This window comes from Pomacea canaliculata, linkage group LG9 (genome assembly GCF_003073045.1).
Source record: "Pomacea canaliculata isolate SZHN2017 linkage group LG9, ASM307304v1, whole genome shotgun sequence".
NCBI classification, from domain to species: Eukaryota; Metazoa; Mollusca; class Gastropoda; order Architaenioglossa; family Ampullariidae; genus Pomacea; species Pomacea canaliculata.
Window position 1 is genome coordinate 9,319,321 of NC_037598.1, and position 25,333 is coordinate 9,344,653.

General features: G+C 37.1%; 2 protein-coding genes across 11 annotated transcripts in view; one reads left to right on the forward strand and one right to left on the reverse strand.

Annotated features, from left to right (window-relative positions):
* Positions 1-15,654, forward strand: LOC112571981 (deoxyribonuclease-1-like). 10 transcript variants are annotated; one of them, XM_025251436.1, is made up of 10 exons: positions 924-1,110; positions 2,268-2,439; positions 4,171-4,259; positions 8,118-8,201; positions 8,685-8,803; positions 9,504-9,768; positions 10,162-10,255; positions 10,859-10,946; positions 14,394-14,466; positions 14,547-14,671. In XM_025251436.1, exons 2-9 carry the CDS (start codon positions 2,290-2,292, stop codon positions 14,429-14,431), a joined length of 927 nt encoding a protein of 308 aa, XP_025107221.1. In that variant the 5' UTR covers positions 924-1,110; positions 2,268-2,289; the 3' UTR covers positions 14,432-14,466; positions 14,547-14,671. The 10 variants fall into 10 exon arrangements, with proteins under 10 accessions (XP_025107226.1, XP_025107220.1, XP_025107224.1 ...); XM_025251435.1 differs by lacking the exons at positions 924-1,110; positions 14,394-14,466 and adding an exon at positions 4-69 and having other exon boundaries at positions 14,547-15,654; XM_025251433.1 differs by lacking the exons at positions 924-1,110; positions 14,394-14,466 and adding an exon at positions 308-506 and having other exon boundaries at positions 14,547-15,654.
* Positions 14,892-25,333, reverse strand: part of LOC112571980 (conserved oligomeric Golgi complex subunit 5-like) — a 13,509-nt gene continuing 3,067 nt past the window's right edge. The window contains 20 exon segments of the mRNA XM_025251431.1: positions 14,892-15,607; positions 15,977-15,993; positions 15,995-16,057; positions 16,374-16,500; positions 16,902-17,087; positions 17,696-17,824; positions 18,797-18,900; positions 19,193-19,255; positions 20,296-20,406; positions 20,731-20,830; positions 20,965-21,126; positions 21,778-21,982; positions 22,417-22,461; positions 22,464-22,503; positions 22,715-22,792; positions 23,112-23,224; positions 23,614-23,782; positions 24,487-24,590; positions 24,593-24,616; positions 24,931-25,051. Of these exon segments, the coding sequence (XP_025107216.1) occupies positions 15,502-15,607; positions 15,977-15,993; positions 15,995-16,057; positions 16,374-16,500; positions 16,902-17,087; positions 17,696-17,824; positions 18,797-18,900; positions 19,193-19,255; positions 20,296-20,406; positions 20,731-20,830; positions 20,965-21,126; positions 21,778-21,982; positions 22,417-22,461; positions 22,464-22,503; positions 22,715-22,792; positions 23,112-23,224; positions 23,614-23,782; positions 24,487-24,590; positions 24,593-24,616; positions 24,931-25,051 (2,067 nt within the window). The 3' untranslated portion in view covers positions 14,892-15,501.

Below are 25,333 nucleotides of genomic sequence, written 5' to 3' on the forward strand. Positions count from 1 at the left end.
ACGGTTCCACATGACCTAACGCGTAGCATTTGTCAGGGGGTGGGGGATGTAAGCGCAGGTCGTTAAAAGGTAAGAACCACTATATATATATATGGGGCCAGACGGCAAGTAGGTAAATCACTTACAAACAGAAGAAACAATTTTCCTAGCACTGAGAGATGTGATACGATATACGATCATTCAAGTAAATAAAGTATTTGTGCCAACACACAGAAAAGGCGTTGACGATAACAGCCGACAAACGAATTCTCTCCGCCAACGCTCAAAGCATGATCACGAATAAACTTGTATCCCCTGGACAGCTGGCAGATGATTTTTGTTACACGTCCATGGTCTGACCACGAACTTATATCCCCATACACTTAAATACACGTCCATGGTCTGACGCTGTTCATCTTTCCAGGAAGTTTAATTGTAACGACTGCGGGCATGCTGTTTAAAAAAAAAAGTTGTGTTTATGGAATGATATTTCTGTCAGCAAAAGTCAGGCCACTGCACCAAAGATTGTGAGTTGAACCTCCATGCATACGTGATAATAATTTTTAGCTACTTTTTGAAGCAGTTATTATTTTATTGACTTATAAGATTCCAGTGGCAAAGCTGCAGACCGCATCTATGCTGACATTCGCCATGAGTAGTCGATACGCTACGACCATGAACGTATATAATGTATATAAATAAATGTATATAAATACACATTCATGCTACGACGGCACGTAAAGAACTAGAGACCTATGCTTTGAGACCAGTTTCTATTTCAAGAGGAAAATAAAGAACTTCATCTTTCGTGAAATAATTATATAAGTATATATACAGTCTTTGCACACCTTGTGTCGGCCTTTACATGTATATATTATAAATATCGCCCGCAAAATGCAGGTCGTGTTTGCAAACATTCAAGAGATGAGAACGTCAATGTAAGTTATTTATAGCCCCATAGGAATCTTTCGTCATGGCATGAACGTGTTTGGGGATATACGTTCATGGTCATGGTAATAATCATTAAGGCTAGATAACATACCGTGTTTGAAAAACCAATAGTGATGGCAGAACCCTTGAGGTGCATGATGTGCAGACAGCATTAACAGTAAACAAACTCCATTTACTGAGGTATTTTAACTTTATAAACTCTTTGCTATACTGCGAGTTTTTTGTTGTTATTTTAAATTTTAATCATCGGTGATATCAACATTGGAAAAGCTCAGGATGATTTAAAATTTGTGATGTTTGTTATTTCGGGTAACAAACACAGGCAAGCAGCAAGTATATATACAGCTGATAGCAAGTATAATTATTATTCTCCAGTCCCTGTGTTTTAGAGAGTTATATATTTACATCGATTTATTTGACAGAGTTTCAAAAGAAAGCTCATTTGTGATATTTATTATTTAAGGGATATAGATCACTTGCATCTCTAGAGCTATGTTCCTACTACAGACACAAACATCAACAAAAAAAAGAATTTTAGAAATAAAAATAAAATTAGAAAAATTATCAACAAAAAATAATTTAACTAATTCACAACATACATTTAAACACATAATTAAACTGCTAATTGTTCCCTTCTTACACAACAAAAGTCTTTCATTACAGTTTACTTTGTAGCAAGTCTACTTTTCTGCCACAGTCTTTTTCCACCTGCCACTCCTCTTGAAGCTCAGTAATTCTGGCACACCATGCACCCAGTGACAAACAAAAGAACAAAAAACAGAAGACCACATTTTGTAATATATAGCAATTATTTAGATTTAAATACACTCCACTTCTAATTGAATATTCTCTAATACTAATTCAATAAACAAATTTAGACAGGTTTAAAGGAACAAAACTGAGACTCAAATCAACAGGCATCACAGAAATAATTTGAACATAATAAATGTGACTTCACAAGATTTCACATGCAGCACAGAAGAAAATATAATGGTCAGGTTCTTCCTCTGTACGTAGCAGCCAAGGATATATGACAGGCAGCAAAAATCACTAAACTTATCTTCACCATTTAGTGAATTTCCTCAATGAAGCCATCATATCAAAGAAAAAAGTGGCAGTCATGAGATGCTCACACCCACACACACACCATCACAAAACACTTTGCCATCTGCCCATGTTTTTCGTTCTCATTCATTTTTTTTAAAACAAGCAGGTTTTGACGGGAACACCACAGGTAAGCAACAAATACAGTTGATTGAAGGTTATTATTCAGAGTGCCTCCAGTCTCTCTTGCGCTTTTGTGTGTGTGAGAAACTTATTTTGATTTTATTTTGCAGGCAAGCTATGGAATGAAAGACAATGATCACGTTCAGATGGATTGCAACTTTCTTATTAGCAATTTATTGCTCAATCCTTGCAGTTCATAATCTGAAAATTGGTGCCTTCAATGCTGCAGTCTTTGGACAACAAAAAGCAAGAAAACAACGTGTATTGGGTATTATTGCGAAGGTATATGCTATGAAATCTTAGTTTTACTCATTTTGAAAACTGCTATGACTGAGATTTATTCATATAATTGTTGATGTCCAAACAGAACTGTTTCTCATAACACTTGCATTTATGGCAGAGCCTGCGGTCTTCTGTTGTGAACCTGAAAATGTATCCACATGATTACTAAGCAGAGTGAAATTGCAGTAAAATGTTAAGATGACTTTTTGGCAATGATGTGAAGTCCGTCATAGTGAAGACATGAACAAATTGTCATGGTTTTAGTTAAAGATGACTGGCCAAAGAAAGTTGAAACCAGTAGATGAAAAACTAAAGGCCATAGGCAAGTAAACAGTTTAGCACAATACCACACAACTTTATTAATCCACAAGGGCAATTCCCGATAGTGCTCATACTAGCAATATATAGAGATAAATACATATATATGTTGAAATAATTTCTATCACACAACACATATACACATACGCATTCTCAGCAACAGTAGATACAGTTGATGACCTTAGGTCACCTCTGGCTAGTACAAGGTCACAGTCAGTAGAGCTTGATCAAGTAAATGGCTCATGGAGTGAATGAACTGCAGTGATCATTGGTTCTCCATACAGCCAGACCACAAGAGTGATAATACATAGTCAGAAATAGGATGATGGATGCTTTCCTAAGGATTTGCTGATTCTGGTGATCTTGGAACAGATGTTAACAAGGGAGATAAGAGTGTTCCTGTTCTTAGGGAGAGGCTATGGAACCAAGATATGAAAGAAAAAGTGATGAGACTTCAATGAAGGACTGATAGAACCAAGTGACAATGACAGAGCTGACAGTTTGCATAGGAGGTACAGGCATTGCTGGCTTTTATGGAGGATCATGTCAGTGTTGATGTCCCATTTATGCTTGTTATTTAAATATTTATGAGTCAACTACCTCGATGGCATCATCATGGTAGTACTGATGACTGCCTCAGGATTGGTCATCAGAAAGTCGAAGATCATTTCCTTAGTCTTTGAGGCATTCGGGACAAGAAAGTGTTCATCACACCAGAATGCAAAGGAAGAACGCCACTGTGAACGTGTTATACAAAAATGACAGCAAGGCAGTGTCAGCAAATTTTGTAAGAAAGCTATCCATAGTGCTTCTACAACTGTTAGTATATAAAAAGTCCAGGATCCAGAGAGATTGGGGAATAGATGGATCTTTGAAACTAGACTCTTCGCTCACAAGTGAGGTTGCACAGGGTTAAATGCAGAAGAAAATTCAGCAAAGAGAAGCCTGGTGTAAGCTCTAGGTTTCTCCAGATGTTTTACAGTGTATTTAGTATAAACAGCTTAGCATCATCGACACCTCTATAGGCTGAGGACACCATCAAAAAGTGTAGGTCAATACAATGGCACCAAAATCAACACAAAGCAAATATGATAAGTTTTAGAAAACTTTTAAACAAATTCAGAATATGGTACATTCTGCCCTCATTTAAAAACAAATGAAAGATAATGACAATGAATAGTGATCTTCAGAATGCAATATATATAGGTCTACATTTGATAATCATTCTTTAGCAAATGCATGGACTATATGTGTGATCATGTTTTTCAGTCAGCACTAGAACAGTGTTCATTTGCTGACCCTTACAAAACTTTATTTGCTTTGTTTATCATTTTGTTGTGGAACAGGATGTTAAATTCTGTACTGTACAAGGTGTAAAAAATCTGAGTTCTGGTGGTTTCTTTAAAAAAACAGATTGCAGTTTGCTACGACATTTTGCTCCTTCAGGAGGTCCGTGATGCTACAGAAACTGCTGTCAATAAACTCTTGAACCGTATTAAAAAGTAAGCGAAAGAGGGACTGAATAAAGTTGTGCAGTGCATCTTATTATAGCAGTTTGAGTTTATTTATTACTAAGGAGCCTTTCTACAAATTACAGGAAGCAAAAGAGAGTATAATGACAAATTTAAAATCCAACACTGAAAAAATGTCCAAAAGTAATGTCATATATATGCAAGTGTTTCATTGCTACAACATGCAGTAGTTTAATGTATGTTGGTATCCTGTTTTCTCATGTAGATGTAGCAGACAGAATGCCTTACTCATGCTGGCAGTTGTGAACATATGACTCAAAAGAGATATGATTTCTATCCCAGCCTCGATCTGTAGCTCGTAGCAACCATAGGTCATTCTAGGCTGTAACTCTCATCACTGGCATTATTAGTCACATTTAACCACATTTCCTGAATTGAGGGACATAACTGTCAGGCAATTATTAGGATACAGATGACCAAATAAGGTCGATAACTTACATGTTTCCCTTAGTTTCCCCTTACATGTGAATTGTTTGAAAGTAATCACAAGTAATAATTCAGGGAGAGAGAGATATTTTAGTGGATTCAGGGCTTCTGCTAAGGCTAAATTCTTTTGGGTCCCAGGGACCCCTTCTTCAGATTTTTAAGGGGTCCCTGTTCTTTGCCCAACTTTGAAGGGGACTCCATTGACAAAAATTGAAGGGGCCTCCGAACTTTTAATGCATACTGTACGCAATTTTTTGCGTAAGCAGAAGCCCTGGGATTACAATCACTTTGTAATGGATGTACTGTGAGAGTGTTTACAGAGTTCGTAAGTACTTACTGTATATAAGTTGAGGGAGGGGGTAATATAAGCTCTTAAAGTGTTTATTTTTTAGCTAACAGGTCCTATAAATTGCAGTCAGGACCTTATAAAAAAGAGAGGTTTCTTTGTGTTTTTGTGTTGATTAGTGTTTTTTGTGTTAAAATATATTGATATATTCCTTTTATGCTGCACAGTTAAAAAACCCATAAAAAATAATCCAGAATCTGTAGGCCATATAGCTACATGTATTGTTTTTAAAGCCCAAACTTCCACTCAAGGGAGGGAAGTGATGATACTTGATAGGCCATGTAGATTGAAGCTACTAGCAAAGCACAACTACAATAAGGGAAGTGGCACCCTGTGTGCTTCTACCCTCCCTTCCCCAGGTCAAACAATTTTTTGTGTGGCCATAAGCATGGATATAAGGGTCATTCAAAGAGTTCTAAGCCTCACCTAGAGAGAAGAGCTATAGCTGAACATTTTTGTTGTTGTAACACACTACCACTTCTTATAAAACAAGAAAAACTAATACAAATTTCTGTTTTAATATAAAGGTGAAGGATAGTTTGACAAATCTAAAACTGGACAAAACAGAGGCCTGTGCAGTCATAAAGTATCTGCAAAAAAGATATGACATTCAAGGTAATACATGAGGACATGGTACAGACACTTGCTGAGGATTCCCCTTCCTTGCAATTGTGAAGAAGTGGGCTGCTGAATTCAAGCAAGGTATAGGGTAAGGTCATCCAAAAACCTCAACCAGTGATGCTCAAATTTATGTCAATCAGCTCATGGTTTAGGATGATAGATGTCTTACTGTCCAGCAGATAGCCAAGTCCATAAACATTAGTTCTGATTCAGTCTGCACAGTTTTACCTGAGATATTGGGGATGAGCAAGTTGTCTGCAAGATGAATCCTAAGAATGCTAATGTCAGAGAAGAAGCTGCAAAGGGTTGACATTTCCTGGACACTTCTGACTCGCTTCCAGGTTGACCCTGAGAATTTCCATCACAGATTTGTAACTTAAAATGAAACCTGGGTTCATCACTTTGAACCTGAATCAAAGATTCAAAGCAAACAATGGAAACACTGTTGTTCTCCATCCTAATTCAATTAGGCAGTGTATGTTGGCAAGGTGATAGCTTCTGTTTTTTGAGATTCTGAAGGCGTAATCATGATAAACTATCTGGAAAAGGTAAAAACTATCAATGGACATGCAGTACTTTGCATCAGAATTAACATGACTGAAGGAAGTAGTCAAGTTTAAACGCAGAGAGAAGCTGAGGGCAGATGCGCACATACTCCAGGATATGTGCTTGTTCACTCTGCTTCTCTGCTTCAGCTTGGGTTGCAGTAGCTGAAACAGCGAACTGTGGTTTGAATTGCTACCTCATCCCCCTTTCTCACCAGAATTAGCTCTTAAACTCTCCTAAACTCAAATTCCACCTACGTGGTCGCCATTTTGGAAACAATGATGAGGTCATATGCTATAAAGGAGTTTTTGATGGTCCAGGATGCCACCTTCTTCCGCAATGGGATTGTAATGCTTGAGCAAGTACATTGATTGGGGACTATATATAAAAATTGTGAAAAACTGTCTTGTTTCTGCAATTCCTTGTGGGTGAGGCTTAGAACTTTTTGAATGACCCTTGAGAAAGTCTCCATCCTGAGGAGGGGGAAATCTGAAGACAGACCTGGAACAGAAAATAAAATTCTGAACAGATTAACTAGGATAGGGGATGAGCAATAAAAAAGCTTGAGAAACTGATCACTTGGTAAGAATGAAGAGTAAATACAGTTCAATTGTTGTAATGCTGGTTTTGAACTGAACTGGGACTGTTATCTATTGCCAAGACAGAAATGTCATGAGGTTGGGGCGATAAAAGGCTTTAAAGTTTTGCCTAGTGTTGTGATTCTAGAGGGGCACTCATAACAGGAAGTGACATCAAAAGCTCACACCAACAACTTAAGGGCCCAGGGAGTTGACAGGCGAAGGGGTGTAAGGAAAATGCATGGATTTGGAGGGACAAACTCCTTGCTGACAGTGAATGACGCTTGCACTCACATATTTTAAAAAAAATTAAGGGGGTGCGTGAGTGCAGCCATGCACACATATACACATACATGGTGATAGCATCAGGACATGCACATGTTAAACGACAAAGCAACACTGAACAAGAAACAAAACGCACTTAAAATTACTCATTCTATTATTGCAATCACACGAAAGTACGTAATTATTCAGAATACGATAAACATGATCATATCAATCACTTTCAATTTCAATAATCACAGGTTTGCCAGTCTGTGTGACAAAAAAATCCACGAAAACCCATGCATTTTCTTTAATGTCTTTGATTTGTAGTGTAGTGGGAGGGTTTGTTAAGGTCAGTGTGTACTGCTGGATACTGCTTAATAATTGTTCCCTCCACCCAGCATCCCCTTCCACCCACGTCACTCAGCCTCTTTCCCCACCCCTGGGAGTTAGGTGCTAGGTAGGTTAGGATAGATACAGTATAGTTGTGTATGTACATTATGTAAATAAATATATGTCTTGAACCTATTTACCTGCGTGAGCGTGTCAGTGGGAACGTATGCTAGTGTGATGTACCCGTGTTCTCGTGTGGATGAGGTAACCGAGCATCACTATAGTGTAAGGTGACCAGACGTTTCGGGGGCGAAAGCGGGACACGTGCCGATGATGGTGTCGTCACCGTCAAAGAACGCCGAAAAAAGTGATTTTTAGAGACAACCGGGACATTTGATGGACTTGCCAGAAAGCCAGAAAGCGGGACATTGGGCGTCCCGCCCGATATTCAGGCGGGACACGAGGTCAAAAGCGGGACTGTCCCGCCAAATGCGGGACGTCTGGTCACCTTACTATAGTGAGAGCTAGAATTTTGTACTGACAACCCCTAGTCATACAATTTTCTCCAAATTAAATGAAAAAAAACCTGCTGAAGTCAAAGATAGCTGCTTAATGTTAACTGTAATTGTTCAGTTATGCAGGACATATACTTGATTGTTTTCAGATCCTTATTTTCAGTGTGGTCAGACTTGTGTGAACCTTGTTTTGTTGCAGAGACTTTGGTGTGAACTTTGACCTTGTCAGTAGTGAGCGACTAGGACGTTCACATTCAAAAGAGCAGTATGTATTTCTGTACAGGTATGTGTCCAAAATATTCACAATTTATTGTAAGATGTATTTTGGGCCATTAAATTAAGAGTTTTCATATTAACTACGTAGTTTGACCACAAATACGAAGACATTTTCGTATACTATGTATACAGTGCTTTAATCACTTTTCTACCTGCTAACCCATGTATACTTTGGACACGGACAATTAAAGCAATTTTATATTTTAAAACTTATTATCCAAAGCCCTTTAAAGGCAGGCTTTAGAACTCAAGGGTGTGAAAAATACTCCCTCAAAAAACAGTGTTATGTATAGATGATAGCATATAGTATCACTTTTTATAGTTTGTCATATATACTTAGCTTTACAGTATTTGGAAAACCTCACCATCATTACAAGCAGTTCGGTGTTTTGCAAAAAGGCTTGTATGCTATCACTTTTTTCCCTAACAATTATTAAAAACAGACTGCTTCATATTTAAGAAAATAGGTGCATATTAGCTTTTCTTGCAGGAAAGACAGGGGGATAGATGTTACTAGCAGCTACCATTATGATGATGGTGATGAATCATTTAAAAATGATACCTTTGAACGTGAGCCATTTATTGTCAAATTTCGTGCTGAAAACTCAGGTGGGTTGCCTTCATTTAGACATCAATAATGTTAATCAATTAAGTTATCTCTTGACCTGTTTTCTGCCGCTTTCAAAAGATCTTGTCTTGTCAGAATACCCCTCCCCCCTCAAACAAAAAAAAAAATTACGTGCAAACCATTTTGTTCTTTAAATATTATTTTCTTAAGAATTCATTTTTCTTGCGGTGAAAGTGGTATGGATATTCCAGAATTTTGTGCAGTCAAACTGGAATTAACCTGATTCGTTTGGTAAAGACCTTGCTAACATAATTGAAGATGGTACATTTGCACTGGTAAATCAAGGAAAATTTCACATAATGCACATCATCAAATCAGAGATTGTGGATCTGATCAACAATGTATACCAGAGTTCCTTACAAATATAATCACATAATATAATGCTGCTAAGCATAGAATTACTCATTTTGTGATTCGTTGAGGCAGAAAAGGTAACAAGACTGATGAAAGATGGCTGGAAATGCTAAAAAAAAAAAAAAATATCAATAATAAAACCAAGGAAAGTTAAATGACACTTTTAAGTTAAGAATAAAGTGTAGCATGTGTGGTGAGTGTATTACTCAAGATTATATAAGGTGATTAGGAAAGAGAAATGGAAGGCTGTCTTCTAAGATAACACTTATCCCAAAGAAGTTTTTTACTGTGAGTGCATGTTTTGTATGAAGAAGGAAACTTTTTCAGAAGTGGCTGACTTTGCACTTGTGGCCATCCATATCAAGCCAAAAAAAGCTTATGAAGAGCTGAAAGCACTTAACGACGTGTACTTAGATGTCAAGAACAGGCTGTCCAGAAACATCATAATCTTGGGGGACCTCAATGCAGATTGCACCTACATGCCAAAAAAATATTGGTCAGACATTGATCTTCGCCAGAATACAGAGCTTTGGTGGCCCATTGGTGATGATATGGATACCACTACTTCACGCACACATTGTGCTTATGATAGGTTAGGACAGTTATCTGAAAAATTGATTAATTTGACACATAGTGTTCTTGAGGAATGGAAAGGTTAACTTTTGAATATTAGTGATTACATTTTAAAGTAAAAGTTGAAATGAGGTAATTTTTTGAAATTAATCAGCATTAAAAAGCTGTCATGTTTGTAACTAGATGTTGGAGTTAACTTCTGTGAAGATCTCCATGGCAGTATGAGTTTATGTGTAGTTGCACAAACATCCTCTTGGTTATACCTGTCACCGATGGATAAACTGTCTGCTGATGTTGCTGCCTCAGTAAAATCTCTTCTGTGACTCACGTTTCTCTTCCAATACTGACCACAATTTTTTTTCTTATTTCAGTTGAAACAATCTGCTGTAAAAATGTGGCTTTGTTTTTACAGGTTTATTATTGCTGGACGTCTCCGCAAAGCAGTTTTGCAAGAGTCTGTTGGAATCTTTGATTTCGCTACAGTTTTAGGTCTTTCTTTAGAAGAGGTAATCGTTTATTTCAAAAACTATCTTTCTAATTTTTTGCTTAAGGCAAAATATTTATTTTACCAAAGAAGGTCAAACATCTGAATGTTAAAGTTGAAGGGAAAAAATTTAATATTTGTTTTGCTTTGATTAGTTGGCAGTACATTTCTAAATGTATGCTCTATGTGAATTCCCTGGTATTTTGGCACCTCAGCAATTCTTTGTATAGTATTTGTTAAAAGTGGAATCATAAATCATATCTTTCAACCATAAACCTTTACCACTTAAGATGGGAAATGTTCTGCACAAAAAACATAAACTCAAGGTTCCCATGAGAATGTGGTTTTTTTTGTTTTTTTGTTTTTTGGAAAAAACATGATTTCACAGAACACCCGTTAAACCTTGTAAATACTGTGCTTGTAAGTAAAAAGTTCCTTGGAGCTACCAAAACTGTTTCCCTTAGAACTTTGCCTAGTTTCCCAGCACAGAAGGGAGTATGACTAGAAGCCAGCTTGTGTGTGAATAATTCTGAAACACTGGTAACTGTTGAGATGCAATGATAATATATTACTATTGGTCTCTTGGGGCAAATATTACAGGTGATCTTCTCTGTGTGTTTGACAGGCTAGAGAAGTGAGTGATCATTATCCTATAGAACTTGAGCTCAGAGAAAAGACGGCACGGACCACAAGAAGCTCACCCAAATGCCAAGGTGTCAATAGAGGGATGCTGCTAACTGGTTTTTGGTCTTATTTAATTGATCTTCTTGAAACTTGGCAACACATCATTGAAAAATTTTACTTTGAACTCTAAGTGAATCTTTACATTGAATCAAAAAAATGTTCTTAAAAAAAATCTGGGCTGTCCAGTCCACTTATCTTTTTCTGTTCAGATTTCTCCTTATTGCTTTTTATAACATGCACACACACCTTGCCAAGTAATCCAGGCCATATTTAATATTCTATAGCTTTAAAACAATGGTGCAGTAGCAAGAAAATGCTTGTTTTATGTAAGCATTGGCAGCATGATGTTCCCTTCAGCTTCCTCCTCCTTCCTGTACTTCAGTTGGTTTAATGAGCGATACAGTGAGCAGTAAGCAACCCAGACATGTTGTAGCACCATAGTTTCTGCAAAAATCTATAAAATAACAAATGTAATATTCAGAATGCATTTAGAATATGAACCCAAAACCATGCAGGCCTAGTGTTTGGGAACAGTGAGATCCTAGAGTCCTGAACTGTAGACTTGGTGTAGTTTCAGAATTTAAGAACATGTTTCAAGAAGCAATCAATCATTAATCAACTGCTATGGCCTCAGTGAGCAGGAAATTTACTTTCTGTTCATGGTGATGTTTTTTTTTTTTATTCGTTCAGTTTTTAGGAGGCCATCTGGCCCACATCAACATCAAAAATAATAATCATCCCTATACCTCATGCAGTGCACATGTCATACAGATCTTACGTGTGTAATGTACATTTTCTAGATACCATTTGGTTCACATCAACCTCTTATATTGTATGTTACATGCAAATTAGCAGTGGATTGCTGTACATGATCAACCTTTTAGTTGTACAGTGGTACCTCGACATACGAGTGCCCTGACATACGAGTGTTTTGAGATACGAGCCGCCGAGCGAGCGATATTTTGCTTCGAGATAAGAGCAAGATTTGAGATACGAGAATCGCACACACCACTGCACACGACCCAACATGCGGGGCGGATGTTGGGGTCGTGTGCAGAGTCTAACAGTTTCTCCCACCTCAGACTAGACCTCAGTCTGTGTGCTTGTTTCCCTCGTTTTCGAAGCATTTTTGATAAGTTGGGTTCGCGTTTTTTTGCTTTTTGTACATTTACAAAACATTATCCCATTTATTTTTGTAACCATGGGTCCGAAGAAGAAGATGATGTCTATTGAATTAAAGCGCGAAATCGTAGAAAAACATGAGTAAGGTGTGCGAGTAATTGACTTGGCGAGGATGTACGGGTGTAGCACATCAATGATATGTTCTGAGCTTAAACAGGAGTTGATAAAGGGTACAACGCCAGCTAGGGGCGTTACATAATTTCTAGCTCCGGACTTCTCTCCATGAAAAGATGGAGAAACTATTGACTGTGGTGGGTGACAGAGAAGCAGCTTCAAGGAGGAACCTTAACACAAAGCATCATGTGTGAGAAGGCACGAGCGATTTATGGTGATTTGCTGAAGCAGATCCACACACTTCACAAAACGAAGAATTTAATATGTTTTTTATAGAATATGTATTTTGTATTCATAAATAAATGTTCTTCTTGTAAAACACTTTTTCTTATTCAAAAACACTTAACAAAACAACTGAGGTGGTGTTTTGGGAGCTGGAACGGATTAATGGCATTTCAATGAATTTCAATGGGGAAAATTGCCTTGAGATACGAGCAATTTGACATACGAGCAAGGTTACGGAACGAATTAAACTCGTATGTCGAGGTACCACTGTATTTGGTTTTTAGTTAAATGATAAACAGTATAATGACATTCAGTTCTAACTAATTACAGTGGAACCTCGGTTAACGAACTTAATCCGTTCTGGAAAGCTGTTCGTTATCCGAAATGTTCGTTATCCGAAACAATTGTTTCTATAAGAAATAAAGGAAATAGATTTAATTGGTCCCCAGCCCCTGTTGACTCGCTAATATTTGAAAGTTACAGGCTATGTAGGTATTTGTTTTAATGAGAACAGTTATAATGCAATATAAATGGAGTTAAATAAACATAAAAACATTAACGAAAGCATTTAAACATCAGAAAACTTGCCATTTTGACGGCGTGGGTGGATGGAGGTGTGGGAAGGAAGGGGTGGAATTACCGCTTTGATTCCCCCTCCATGAGCACACGTGACATTGTAAAATCGGGGGTGACTTCCCTTTTCTGTAGCTTTGAGGTTAAAGAAAAAAACTTGTCCAGTGTCTGTTCCTTCTGCCTTTTTTGTAGAACTTTTCGGTAATACATCACATATTCTACAGACACATGCCACCTTCATACTTTGAAATCATTTCCTTTTTCAATTCATTTGTTGGCCGCTTCCTTGTCATTACCTCACTACTATTAATTGCTCTTAATCTTCTTTGGAGCCATGATTGAGGATTATCTTATTAAAATAAAGCACAAAAATCACTAAATAAGGATGCTCATAGATAAGGAAACGACCGTAACTGTGTCTCGAGCGCGAATGATGACATGCTGGTCGGTCACGTGTGGTTCACGTGGCTGTTCGTTATCCGAAATTTTGTTCGCTATCCGAGACAAACTTTTAACGAAATTTTTGTTCGTTAACCGAAATATTCGCTATCCGAGGCGTTCGCTAACCGAGGTTCCACTGTATATGTACACTGTCATGATGTCCTCATTTTCAGACATTCTGTTATATAGAGGGCTACATTAATAGCTACTTTACCCTTAAGGTTCTTACACAAAAGTAGAACCTTAAAGGATGAGGGGAATTTATGGTAAAAGAGTGGGATATATCTCTTACGTAGAGTTGTATATTTAGGGCATAGTAACAGAAAATGGTATCGGTCTTCCACACTTTGACTATCACATTGCTTGCACTCAGGTTTGTTGCTAGTTTGGTGACGAGTCCATTAAGGGGTAAACAATTACTTCTCAAAAACACAGGACCGTCTATGTTCACGTCGCAATATCTGTCTATATATGTTGCTCTAAGTAAATCTGGCTGGTAATCACAGTAATCTGAAGAAGAAGAAGAAGATACTGAATCATGCCATTTTGGAGAGAGCAATCCTTGAATCTTTCTTTATAGTGGTGATGAATAAGGGGAGATTACAACTGTCTGCCATTCCCATACATATCCAAAACCATAGCTACATAATAAAATTCTAACTTGGGAGGCCCAGTTGGTTCTGCCTGCCTATCTTGTAAATATAACATGTTGTAACATTGTCTTGGGTACTGTTTCTGGCAAACGTTAATATTCTGCACCAGTATTGAATAACTCTTATATATGAATCAGACACAAGAGGAAGCCTTCCACATTCACTCAAGGCTATATCATTTTTAACATCCCTACCTACATCTGAGATTTGGGGTTGGAAGCAATACAATGATATAGAGAAGGTTCAAATAAAACTTTGTAAATTAATTTTAAATGGTGATGTTTGTAGGTGCGTATCTTGGAATGAAAGTCAGGCAGTCATCCTAGAAGCCAGCTTGCGTGTGAATAATTCTGAAACACTGGTAACTATTGAGATGATAATAATTACTAGTGGTATCTTTGGGGCAAATATTACAAGTGATATTCTGTGTGTGTTTGACAGGCTTTAGAAGTGATCATTATTCTAAAGAAATTGAGCTCAGAGAAAACACGACACGGACCACAATAAGCCCACCCAAATGCCAAGATGTCAATAGAGGGATGGTGCAAAAAGGTTTTTGGTCTTATTTAATAATCTCTTTTGTAGTGTCCACATGGTATTGCAACAAGATGTGTGATCTTGTTTGAACAGGGGCATTTTCTAAAAGTAACATCTAAGCAAGTTATTGGCTTTTATGTCACAGAGTTTTACCACTTCCTACCTTCAATCATTTTACACACGCAGTTATGAAAAGTGCTTTTTTTTAACACTTCAATTTTCACAAAGACTGAACACATGAGTCTGATGTAAACTTGTTAACTTCTGTACTGTAATAATTAGAAATTCAAGCCAAAACAGATGAATACACTTAATGAAATAATTCTTCCCATGCCCAAATAATAAAATTACTTAAAACAGAAGTGGTTTGTCACAGTATTTACAGACTTATATACTCTTACATTTTTCTCATCATCCATTCATTCAACTATTCACCAGTTTATTCACAGCCAACAAAAATATCCCCAACAGAATTCCCACTAACAGCCATTCCATGTCATGTGGAGATGATTAACCCTTTTAAAAATGCAACTGCTGGAGCATACCCATAAACTAAGAAACTGCCATATAGCATGTAATGAACATGAAAGCAACCCACATAGTGACAGATAAGGAACAGTAATATTGGTCACGCTAGTTCAGAGGTGCCCAACCTTTTCTCACCTGAGGGCTGGACTGGACATATAAAAAAATCTTGCGGGCCGGAACATGGCTGTTTTATTAGAATCATCACGACGTTAAAAATGAATTTATGTTTGTGTCTGGTTAAAATGAGTGGGTCGGATGAAGCCCGTGGGCTGTAGTGCTAATTTCACCATCCAATGCTTTTTTATAAGTTCAAAAACAAGGCAGGCTAATTTCACTGCAGTCCTTTTTGTAACAAATCAAGCATGATCGGGTAGACAGCAGCATATTCCTTGCCTTGTTTTTGTCGAACAACTTTGGCATAGGCTTCCAGAGCGCCTCTGTGAAAAAAAGGAGTAATAAATCAAAATGTGTTCTTTCTCCTGCATACAACAGTCTTGTTATCCATCAGTAATATATCAACCATTTCTACCACATTACAATTTTCATCTGCTATCTTTCACAAAACATCACACACTTGGCAGCAATATTTATGTCACCCATTACATAATGGCATCTGAATTTACTCTTCTGTAAACTTTATTTCAAACAAAAAAACATGCTGTCTTTCCTTTATCCTGACTTTTTAGAAAAGTGAGGGTCATCTGCAGCCTAAGTTTAGAGAAACCGAATAAAAAGAAGCTTGCCACTATTAGTCTTACCTCTTGCTTAAAGACACTAAAATCCTGCCAAAAAAAATAGTTTCTTACTTGATTAGCTTGAGGCGGATCCACCTCATTTGGATGATTATCGAGCCACTGGGAGTATCTACTGACTGACCAGTCAGATACCTTTAGAAGACAGAAAACCATTTTTCTGATGTTAAAAGCACATGGTATTATCAGCTGTTGCAAGAAATAAATCACATCCTTGACCACATGAGCAATTCTGGGCACACTAAAAAAAAAAAAAAAAAAAAAAAAAAAATGAAGCCTATGTGAAAAAGATTACTGTCCCTACTTGCAACACACTTTGTCGCCTCCAGAAATGAAATAAACCATATTGTTGGGGGTAAATATAGAGAATAGGGGAGGTTTTCTTGAAGTCAAAGGCATATATGTAATTGTGTGTGTGCATGCATGCTTATGTTCAGTTCTGTGGTTTTACCTGATGAGGTGACCTAAGCTCAGCTGGAGCTCTGGCAAACAGAAAATGCAACACAGTGCTGTAAGGAATGATCTCTCCAAGGGCAGGACTTTGTGCGACATGCTCTACCGTTTGAAAGAGGAGAGGCCTGAAAATAGACAAATGCTTTTTTTTATAGTTTATTATATACAGAATATACGTTCACAAAAATAATGGGATGTTGTATTTAAAATGCATGGGGGAAGAATCTAGTGTAGTTACATCATGACCATAGTATAAAACATGACTGCAAACATATGTGTACAGTGTGTATGTGCACATAAGTAACTTAGGCTTGACAAAGATGTGTGATAGAGTGCCCACAAACTGCAAAAAGTTGTAAGACAAAGCTGAAGATGTTACCTTAAATTTAGACGAAAACTTAAGAACCCAACCTTAAAAATGTAACTGGAATTGGTTATAAAACTGAGCAACAGAATATTTTTGGTTTGTGGCACACCACAAATGTTTCCCATTTACCATACCAAGGGTGCAAAATCAAGCAGATACCTGAAGGCACGCAGTATACGATAGTCACGCCCCAGGTCTGCAACACGACGGCAGAAAGGGGAAATGGCCATTTCCATCTGTGCAAAATCTGCAGCTAGGCGCAGCTTGCCACCCTCGCCAAGAGGTCTTATCAAGCTGGCATGTCGCACAAATAGCTCAACACACCTCCTTGCCACAGGCTGTATGCTGCAGAAAAAGCCAAAAGAAGTACTACTTCTCCAGCATATAAATTCTCTGCAAACTAGTAGAATAACTCAAAATGCTGGTAATCTGATCTGCACATCCTTTTTTTGTTAATTTTTTTAAATGATTTTTTTAATGATTTAAACTCACAAAAAGACAAGTGTTTGTATCACCGAAAAGCAAAATGCTTATATTATGGTCACTGGAAAAACAACTAGTCATTTGAGACAACAAATATGGTATCTGTTTAAGAGAAAGAAAGAAGAAAAAAAAAGAACATGAAGAAGAAATTGCAAAAGAACTGTTCGAGTATATTACATTAGCAGGAACTGATGATATCTGAGGAAGGAAGGGTGAATAGCATCTTTACGATCTTAAGAACTCTTTTTCATAATCCTGTGACCTCTTCTACTTGCACCTTGATTCCTTGTCTTTGTCCATGTGCTGCATTTATGTCTGCCATGGTGTTATCTATTTGATAATGCTTGTGTTTCTGTTTCATAATTAACAGTTGGTTGGTTTCTAGTATTTCACAATCGGTTCACTAAACTTGACTTTACACAGGTAAATGTGCTCTACGAAATCAGTTATTACATCAGAAAAAAGATTACTTGTCCATGATGAAGTCCTGACACAAGAAATGTGAAAGATAGTCTGTCTGGCAGCGGGAGACAAAGCCCTGTAATTCCTTCATGAACAAGGAGCATGGAGCATCAGCTTGGTTGCCAGTGGGAGCAGGGCTGAAAACATAAATATAGCTCTCCTTTTCTTTCCTGTACTGGAAATTTTCAGTAACAATAATGGACCATTTGAATTCCCTAATCTATATCTCAAGAACAACAACAAAATCACAAAAATCAGTCTTCCGTTCCAAAAATCAACTAGTTTTGTGTCATCCAGACAGACCATTTGTTAAGTAAAGGCTCTTAAAAATCGATAATTGTGTTTTTATTACAAGAGAATAATGCATAAATGCTAAACTCTTCTGTACTGCACACCCATCCTACAAAACTACTGTCTGTAAAACCCATATGTAAACTGAAGTATGTGTATAACACAAAGTTGTTGATTTGTTCAGACTCATAATGCTAAGAGATGTCACTGCAATTTTTCCAGAGCTATCTCTTACTATACTTCAACAAACAAATTATAAAAAGTAATAAAACACGTGTTCACATGTCCCTTATTTAAAGCAACCAATAGCTTTACCCACAATGGATACCATGCTAGGTCAATACAGAGCAAATCCAACTGAAGACTTTACACCAGTATGCTGAAAATTATGTCTTTCACATTTGCAGAGAATAGTTTCTATGATATTCTTTTCTAATTAGGTGCACTCTCTAATGCTTTCCACAACAGTATTATTTCCAGTTCATTAGGTCCTAAGATAACCGACTAATGATAACAACAACAGCACCTCAAAACAATTTGAAGATGACCTTGGACTAAAAGGCAAGCACATTTTATGATCTTTCATGTTTATAGGTATCTATTTTGTTTGAAACACATAAAAGGTTAGGTTTGACTTGTCCTGTGCTAGTCCACTTTCGTTATCGATTTAAGACATTGATCAACATAGTGTTTTTGGTATCAGTAATCTAAGAAAGTCACAACAAAGTTCGTTAATTTATATAAAGTGAGGGAAGGAGGTACTCTACAAAAGAAATTATGATCTCATTCATCATCACATAATGAGTGGTCCACCATACCTGGAGAAGTCCTCCTGGTGCATAGTAAGAATGATGGCCTCCAGAGCATCGTTGATGGAAGACAAAAGCAGTGTAATAGCTGTTCCCATCAGTTGCACAACTTGCTGTAGAACACATAAAGGTTTCTGTTTTCTAACGACTGTATTCTGCACAGCTAGCACAATGTAGCAAGCAACTATTCCGGATATTTTTCAGCATGTACAACTCTTAAAAACTTTAATGCTTTATACAAATCCGAAGTGCATCATCCTCTGCAGATAAGAAATAGCCCCAACACATCATGATTAGATGGTGATAAGTAACCCTTAGTCAAATATTCTTGTCTTCTACCTTATACCTGACCAACTTTGCTGCATGCAAACATGCTCACATAACCCATCTGATCTTGTTCCCTACCTCGAGGGATGCCATCACACATTCTTTGGCTTCATCTGGAGTACTGTTCAAGCCTGTAACAAGCTGACAAAAAAGAAAAACAGCAAGTCAGCATTCTTCTGCACTCTACATATGAAAAGGTATGAAGCAAATCTGGATTTTGTTGTCAGCACCAGCCTCAGACATACAGGTTAAGAAAGGGGAAAGATTAAGTAGAATACAAGTCACAAGTCTTTCTCAGTGGTGGTGTATACCTCATATAGCTGTGATCTAGCCTGTATACTACCATGCTAAAGAATGTACTTTTTGTCATCCATGGGCTTTGAGGTGGCCAGGTGTCAACTGATCTAGAAACAAGCTCAGAGGGTATTGCAAGCTAGCTAAGATGTATGGACAGAGGTCTTTCTCCTATCAAGCCCCAATCAACTTCAAACAGATTGCCCATCAGCCTTTGGCATTCTGATTCTTTTAAACCTTTTAAATCTAAACTTAAGACACTTCTTTTTAGAACGACAAATTCCCTGTGACCCTGTCCTGAACATGAGCGTGCATAATGTGTGTCTGTAATTTAACTTTGCATATGAGTGGGTGAGTGATGTAGAAGTGAAAGTGTTTGTTTTATGCAAATATGGTGCATGGTTGTGATGATTCAGTCTATATATTATTTATGTAAAGTGCTCTGAGCAAATCTTTGAAAAAGCACTATATAATCCTCATCATTATTATTACAGGGCTTCTGCTTATGCAAAAAATTGCGTACAGTACGCATTAAAAGTTCGGAGGACCCCTTCAGTTTTCGTCAATGGGGTCCCCTTCAAATTTGGGCGAAGAACAGGGACCCCTTAAAAATCTGAAGAAGGGGTCCCTAGGACCCCAAAGAATTTAGCCTTAGCAGAAGCCCTGTTATTATTAAGTAGAATGTTCAACTAGACGTTCATAGTTTTAATCTTTTCAGATCTGTGCTGAAGTTCATAGTTGGGTTCAGATTTTGTCTTTTTGTTCTGTCTCTGCATGTGCCTGGCTGTGACATAGTCTTTGTTGAGGGCTTAACATAAAAGTTAAATTTCATACCCCTCACATAACTGTCTCAAACAGCTTTCTGGAGCAAATAATATGACATTTACCTTCAAAATTGCCTGGTGGAACTGGAACAAAACATTGACTGTGGCTGCATTTCGAAGCTGTCCTTGTGTTGGGGGACCAATCACTTGGCTAGCTTCACTATCAGTACACAGCTGCACATTGGTAAAAATAATACAAACTATAAACAAAGAAACTGGAATACAGCAAAGAGTATAAAAGTTCAAAGAGGCTAGATGGTTGTATGGTTTATTAGACAGAAACTAAAGCAGCTGATGAAAACACCTGCAAGACAGTCCTGTGAGCAGGTGTTACATGTAGAGAGATGTACCCCGAGATAAAATCTAAATTCAGGATGTTACTATTTCACTCCAAAAATGATAATTTTACTGTTACCCTTCTGAGTCTTTATTTCATTTTGTTAATACAAAAGCTGATATGCTGAAAAAACGTGCATGAACGAAGTTGCTTGTACTCACCAGCTGCTCGCTTTTGACACAGAGGAGCTGGATAGTCTTAGAAACATTTTTGGCAATGGTGACGCTAAGTTTGGTGTCTACGCTGGCAACATGAAGTTCACTGTAACGAAATGATTTATTTTCTATATACAAAACATACACTGACAAATCAAATAAGAATTTTTAAGAAATACACTTTACATCCATCATTCACTTTATATATAGTAATATAGTATAATATAGTAATTAACTCACCTAGATATAGTCTTTATGATAGTCTCCACTTCCTCTGATGTGGGTGGATCACAGGTATTCGAAGTGTACACCAAATTAATGGGATCAAATAGTCGTGAAAGAGAGCGGGACAAGTATGCATTCTCAAAGTCACCAAGTGTGTCACGTAGTGCCTTCTCTGAACTGCAATACAATTCAGAAAGAGCCCAAAATATTTAAGATGTATTAAGAAAATGATAAATACTCCTTAGCTTTGCTTCACCCTGCCTATGAGAAAAATTTGGAACAGGTTTTAAAAGCAGAATTTCGTATTAGAGTGTCAGTCATTTGTCCATTGACTCATACCAGTGTTGCAGGGAGAACATAGACAAGGCAGCTGACAAAGCCTGGCACTCATGCCTATCTTGGGCAAAAGTGATCAAGTCCTACACAGGACAACCATTAAGTCCTTCACACTCATAAGCCAGTTCTTTCTCTGCCACTGTGGCACTGACCACCCTCCAAGATGTCAGCTTTGACAAAATGTCAAACAGGGTCACATGACCAGACCACGTCACTTAATTGTTGCAAGTAGTCTGGTGTAGTTTTCAGTTAATGGAATCCATGAAAGTAGATGTAGATCTAGCAATACATTTAAACCAACTACAATTTCTTATGATCTTGTGCAGCGCAACAGATTTTGTTTCCCATTCCTCAGAATAAATCATATTAGCAGATGGAAATAAAAGTCATATTTTACAATGTTCCTCAAAATCATGTGTAAGACCCTAGTTGTTCCAAGGGAACAAACAGCCACATAACCAGAATTACACCTTTGACTCAACATTTACTCACTCATAAGCATGATTTGTCTTGTCACTAGGTATAAAGATGTCCTCTTCTTTTGTGGTATCCTCCAGAGACAGCAGATCTGAGGCACCAGAACTTGCCGTGACATTGACTGTGAGAGAAAATTGCTGAAGGCGGCGCCACAGGTCACTATACAGGCGAAGCAGTTTTGGATACTCTCCTTCAAATGCCTGCTTCAAAAACGAAGATGCTGGACGATAAAAAACCACAGAAACAAAACATTGAAATGCAAGGCTGTAGATGTCTTTAAATGACAGAAAGGGAGGGAACAGACTAATGAGTCATCTGCACTTCTTACTGTTTTCTCTGTATGTCTCTATCATCTCATTCAAGATTTTCTGGAGCTCATTCCAATCTAATCTATGAAGTATGGAAAGCAACAAGATGATCTTTTAGAAGAGAAAAACATAAGGAATGGAAGCTGTCGGTTTGAGTCATTGTTTCTATTTTCAGTCACCACTTACCTACTTTCAAGATGATTAAGCATTAAATTTTTTAAATTATACTGACAACTTGTGTGATGTAGATGGTTCATATTTTTTTAACTTACAATCTTTACAGTGAGAGTTTCTTTTTGAAGCTGGCTTTACGTATTTAGATCACAAATTAGACTTAAAATCTCACATTCTGAAGCATCTCGGAATTCCTGGGTTAACATCTTTGTGACATTTCCCAGAATGTTTGAGTAATATTTAGGTTCCCTGGACAATGCTGCAAGTAACAGAAATGTTATCCTTCAACAAAAGACTGTCTACAACTCTCAGATGAAAAGTCTCAAAGAAACTTACAATAAACATTTTATGCTAGCTATTTTTCAGTAAATAAAACAATGAAAAATATAAGACCTGTTGATATTTGCTTCATAAATATAGCAGAAGTTCACTACGGTGATATAACTTGCATATTAAAGAAATTAGTTTACCTTTGTCAGCTCATCAATAAAGCAGACGTGGGTCACAGGATCTCGTTTCTTGACTAAAACTTTCTGCAGATGTTGAATCTGAGAAAGACAAATTGCTGATTTTCTTCTCTTGGAAGAATTTTAAAAAAAAAAACCTGAGAAAAATTAACCAAACCAATCCCCCAAATTTAAGCATATTTATAGATTATATATTCCCCTACATACATGTTTTCAAAGCATGTGCTTTAATATCCATCAACAAACAAACCTACCCAAAAAGGCCAATGGATCCTGCATATGACTCATAATAAATAGATTAATGAATGAAGAAAGATGTTTATGCTTAAAAAAGTCTAGAAACAAGTTCCTAAAGATATGATACAGGCTTTAGACGTATGCAAATGCAAAAAAAGAAAACCTGAGCACAAGCAGAATAAATGCTGTCCATTAGTTTTTCCATGTTTGTCCACAAACTTGCCCTTAAAGCTGCTGTATTACCAGGAACAGGCATAGCTGCTCTTCCTGGACCTCCTGCAGGCAGCCAAGAAAAATTCTTTCCCTTTTTAAAAACATTTGTGTCACCTGTGTTTAACACTTTAACATCTGCCTCCCATTCCATATCACACAAGTGACAAATGTTCTTGACACTGATGGAATAAAATAAAACCTAAATAGTGACTACTGACACAAATGGCGACATGGATGCATAATGAGATTACTGTTCTGTATTAATGTCCAATTTAACACACACTGATCTAAAGAAAATTGATTCTGGACTACAAACAAATCTGCTATCAGATATATTCTTTGGGAAAGAAAGACTGCACAGGAAAAAATGTATTTTGTACAAAATTCTGAAATGAATTAACTAAAGACACATGGCTTAGTGATCTGTTATTATATGTGGCTTATTTTATGACCTTTTGAAGTACCCAGAGACTGCTGCTGGGTCAAGGCTGTCACATCCATGCAGCTGCGGATGCTACGGTGCAAATTTTTATAGCAGCTCTCCACAACTCGCTCCACAACAGTGGCAAGAACACCCAGATTATGAAACACTTGTAGAGAGGTGGCTACCTGTGTCTGGTTCTGAAATAAGAAATAACAGTTTATGCTATGGGCTAATGTCTTTTTGATGTTTAGTCAATGAAACACTTGTGTTCACTTGTTTTACATTAAATGCCTCCCATACAATATAATAATAAAATATTAATAATGGCATACTACTCAGTAAAAATTCTGGCCATATGAAAGAGCAAATTCTTGGGATTTTAACACATCTCTATTATTAATGAAATATAATACAGACATAGCAGAATTCTTTAAAATAAAATTAGTCAAGGTTTATATCTGATGCTTACAAAGATTCCTTTATATTGCTGCTAAAATGTTTTCATTATTTTACAACAGATCATCTATACAAACTTAACTGAAAGAAACTGATCTATATCACACTATATCACAACCTTTTACTGTTAGATGAAATCTTATCATAAGAATCAGAAAATCTGCATGTGACAAAAAGATGAACAACAATGTGCACTTTTCACATCAACTGTTTTTTCACATCATATTTATTAAAATCACACCAGCAAAGCCATTCTTTCCTTCAGAAATGCATGAAAACAAGACAAATTTGTAAGAGGTCAAAGGTTATTTAGCAAAGAAAATATAATACACACAGTTGAAAGTCAGGTAAACAGCAAATGTAAGCTAGATTCAATAAAACCACCTCATAACTGCATACACACAAAGCAGACATACACTCCATTTCTTGTCCAAGACAATACTACCTGTGTTTCCATGCCCTGTTCTAGCATCTTCTGTGCTTGCATCTCTATATCTTTGCGGGCTTGTTTTATAAAACGACGGTCTGTCTCAATCACCTCCACTCCAATAGGTCCACTCCCTCACAAACATAGTCTACACAACAATGACAATTAATCAAGAATTCTTTCCATGGATCAAAATCCAATTGCAAAAGCTAGTATTAAATCATAAAGAAGTACTTAGAAGACATCATGCAAATGTGAACATTCACTGAAGTCATCTCACTGTATTGGTGTATTGTCTGATGATTAAAAGGGAATTACGAAAGTTGACTGTTGCAGCAGGTACACTACCAGTTAACTTCCCCACCAGTATTTATGTCCCTCACTAACCTCCTTGTCTCAAAAAAAAAACCCCAAAAATAACAAAAACAACGTTTATATCCCAAGGTTTACAAAGGATCTTACCTAACTCGTTCAGGCTCTGGGCAGCTTTGGTGATCTCCCTTGCACCTCCTTGTAGCTGAGTTCGCAAACGTTTTGTAAGATACATAATGCGAATTATTCTTCGCAACAGATCACATGTTTCCTGCAACAGTAATTGACATATAACTAATATTCTTTTTAATTATTTAACATGAAGATGAAGCTCTAGTTTTAGGCCACTGCTTTCGAAGGTTTCTCATTTTCCTCCATCTTCTAAACTTAAGGTACGTTGTAGATTAGCAATTCTAACATAAAGGTATAAGGACATAAGAAAAAAAATGACAGAAGCTTTTTCTTTGATAACTTTTGATGGCTATGCAAATTTTACATCGATTTAGCTCATTTAGGTTCTGTATTTTATGTCTCCGCAAACCTTTTTATTTAT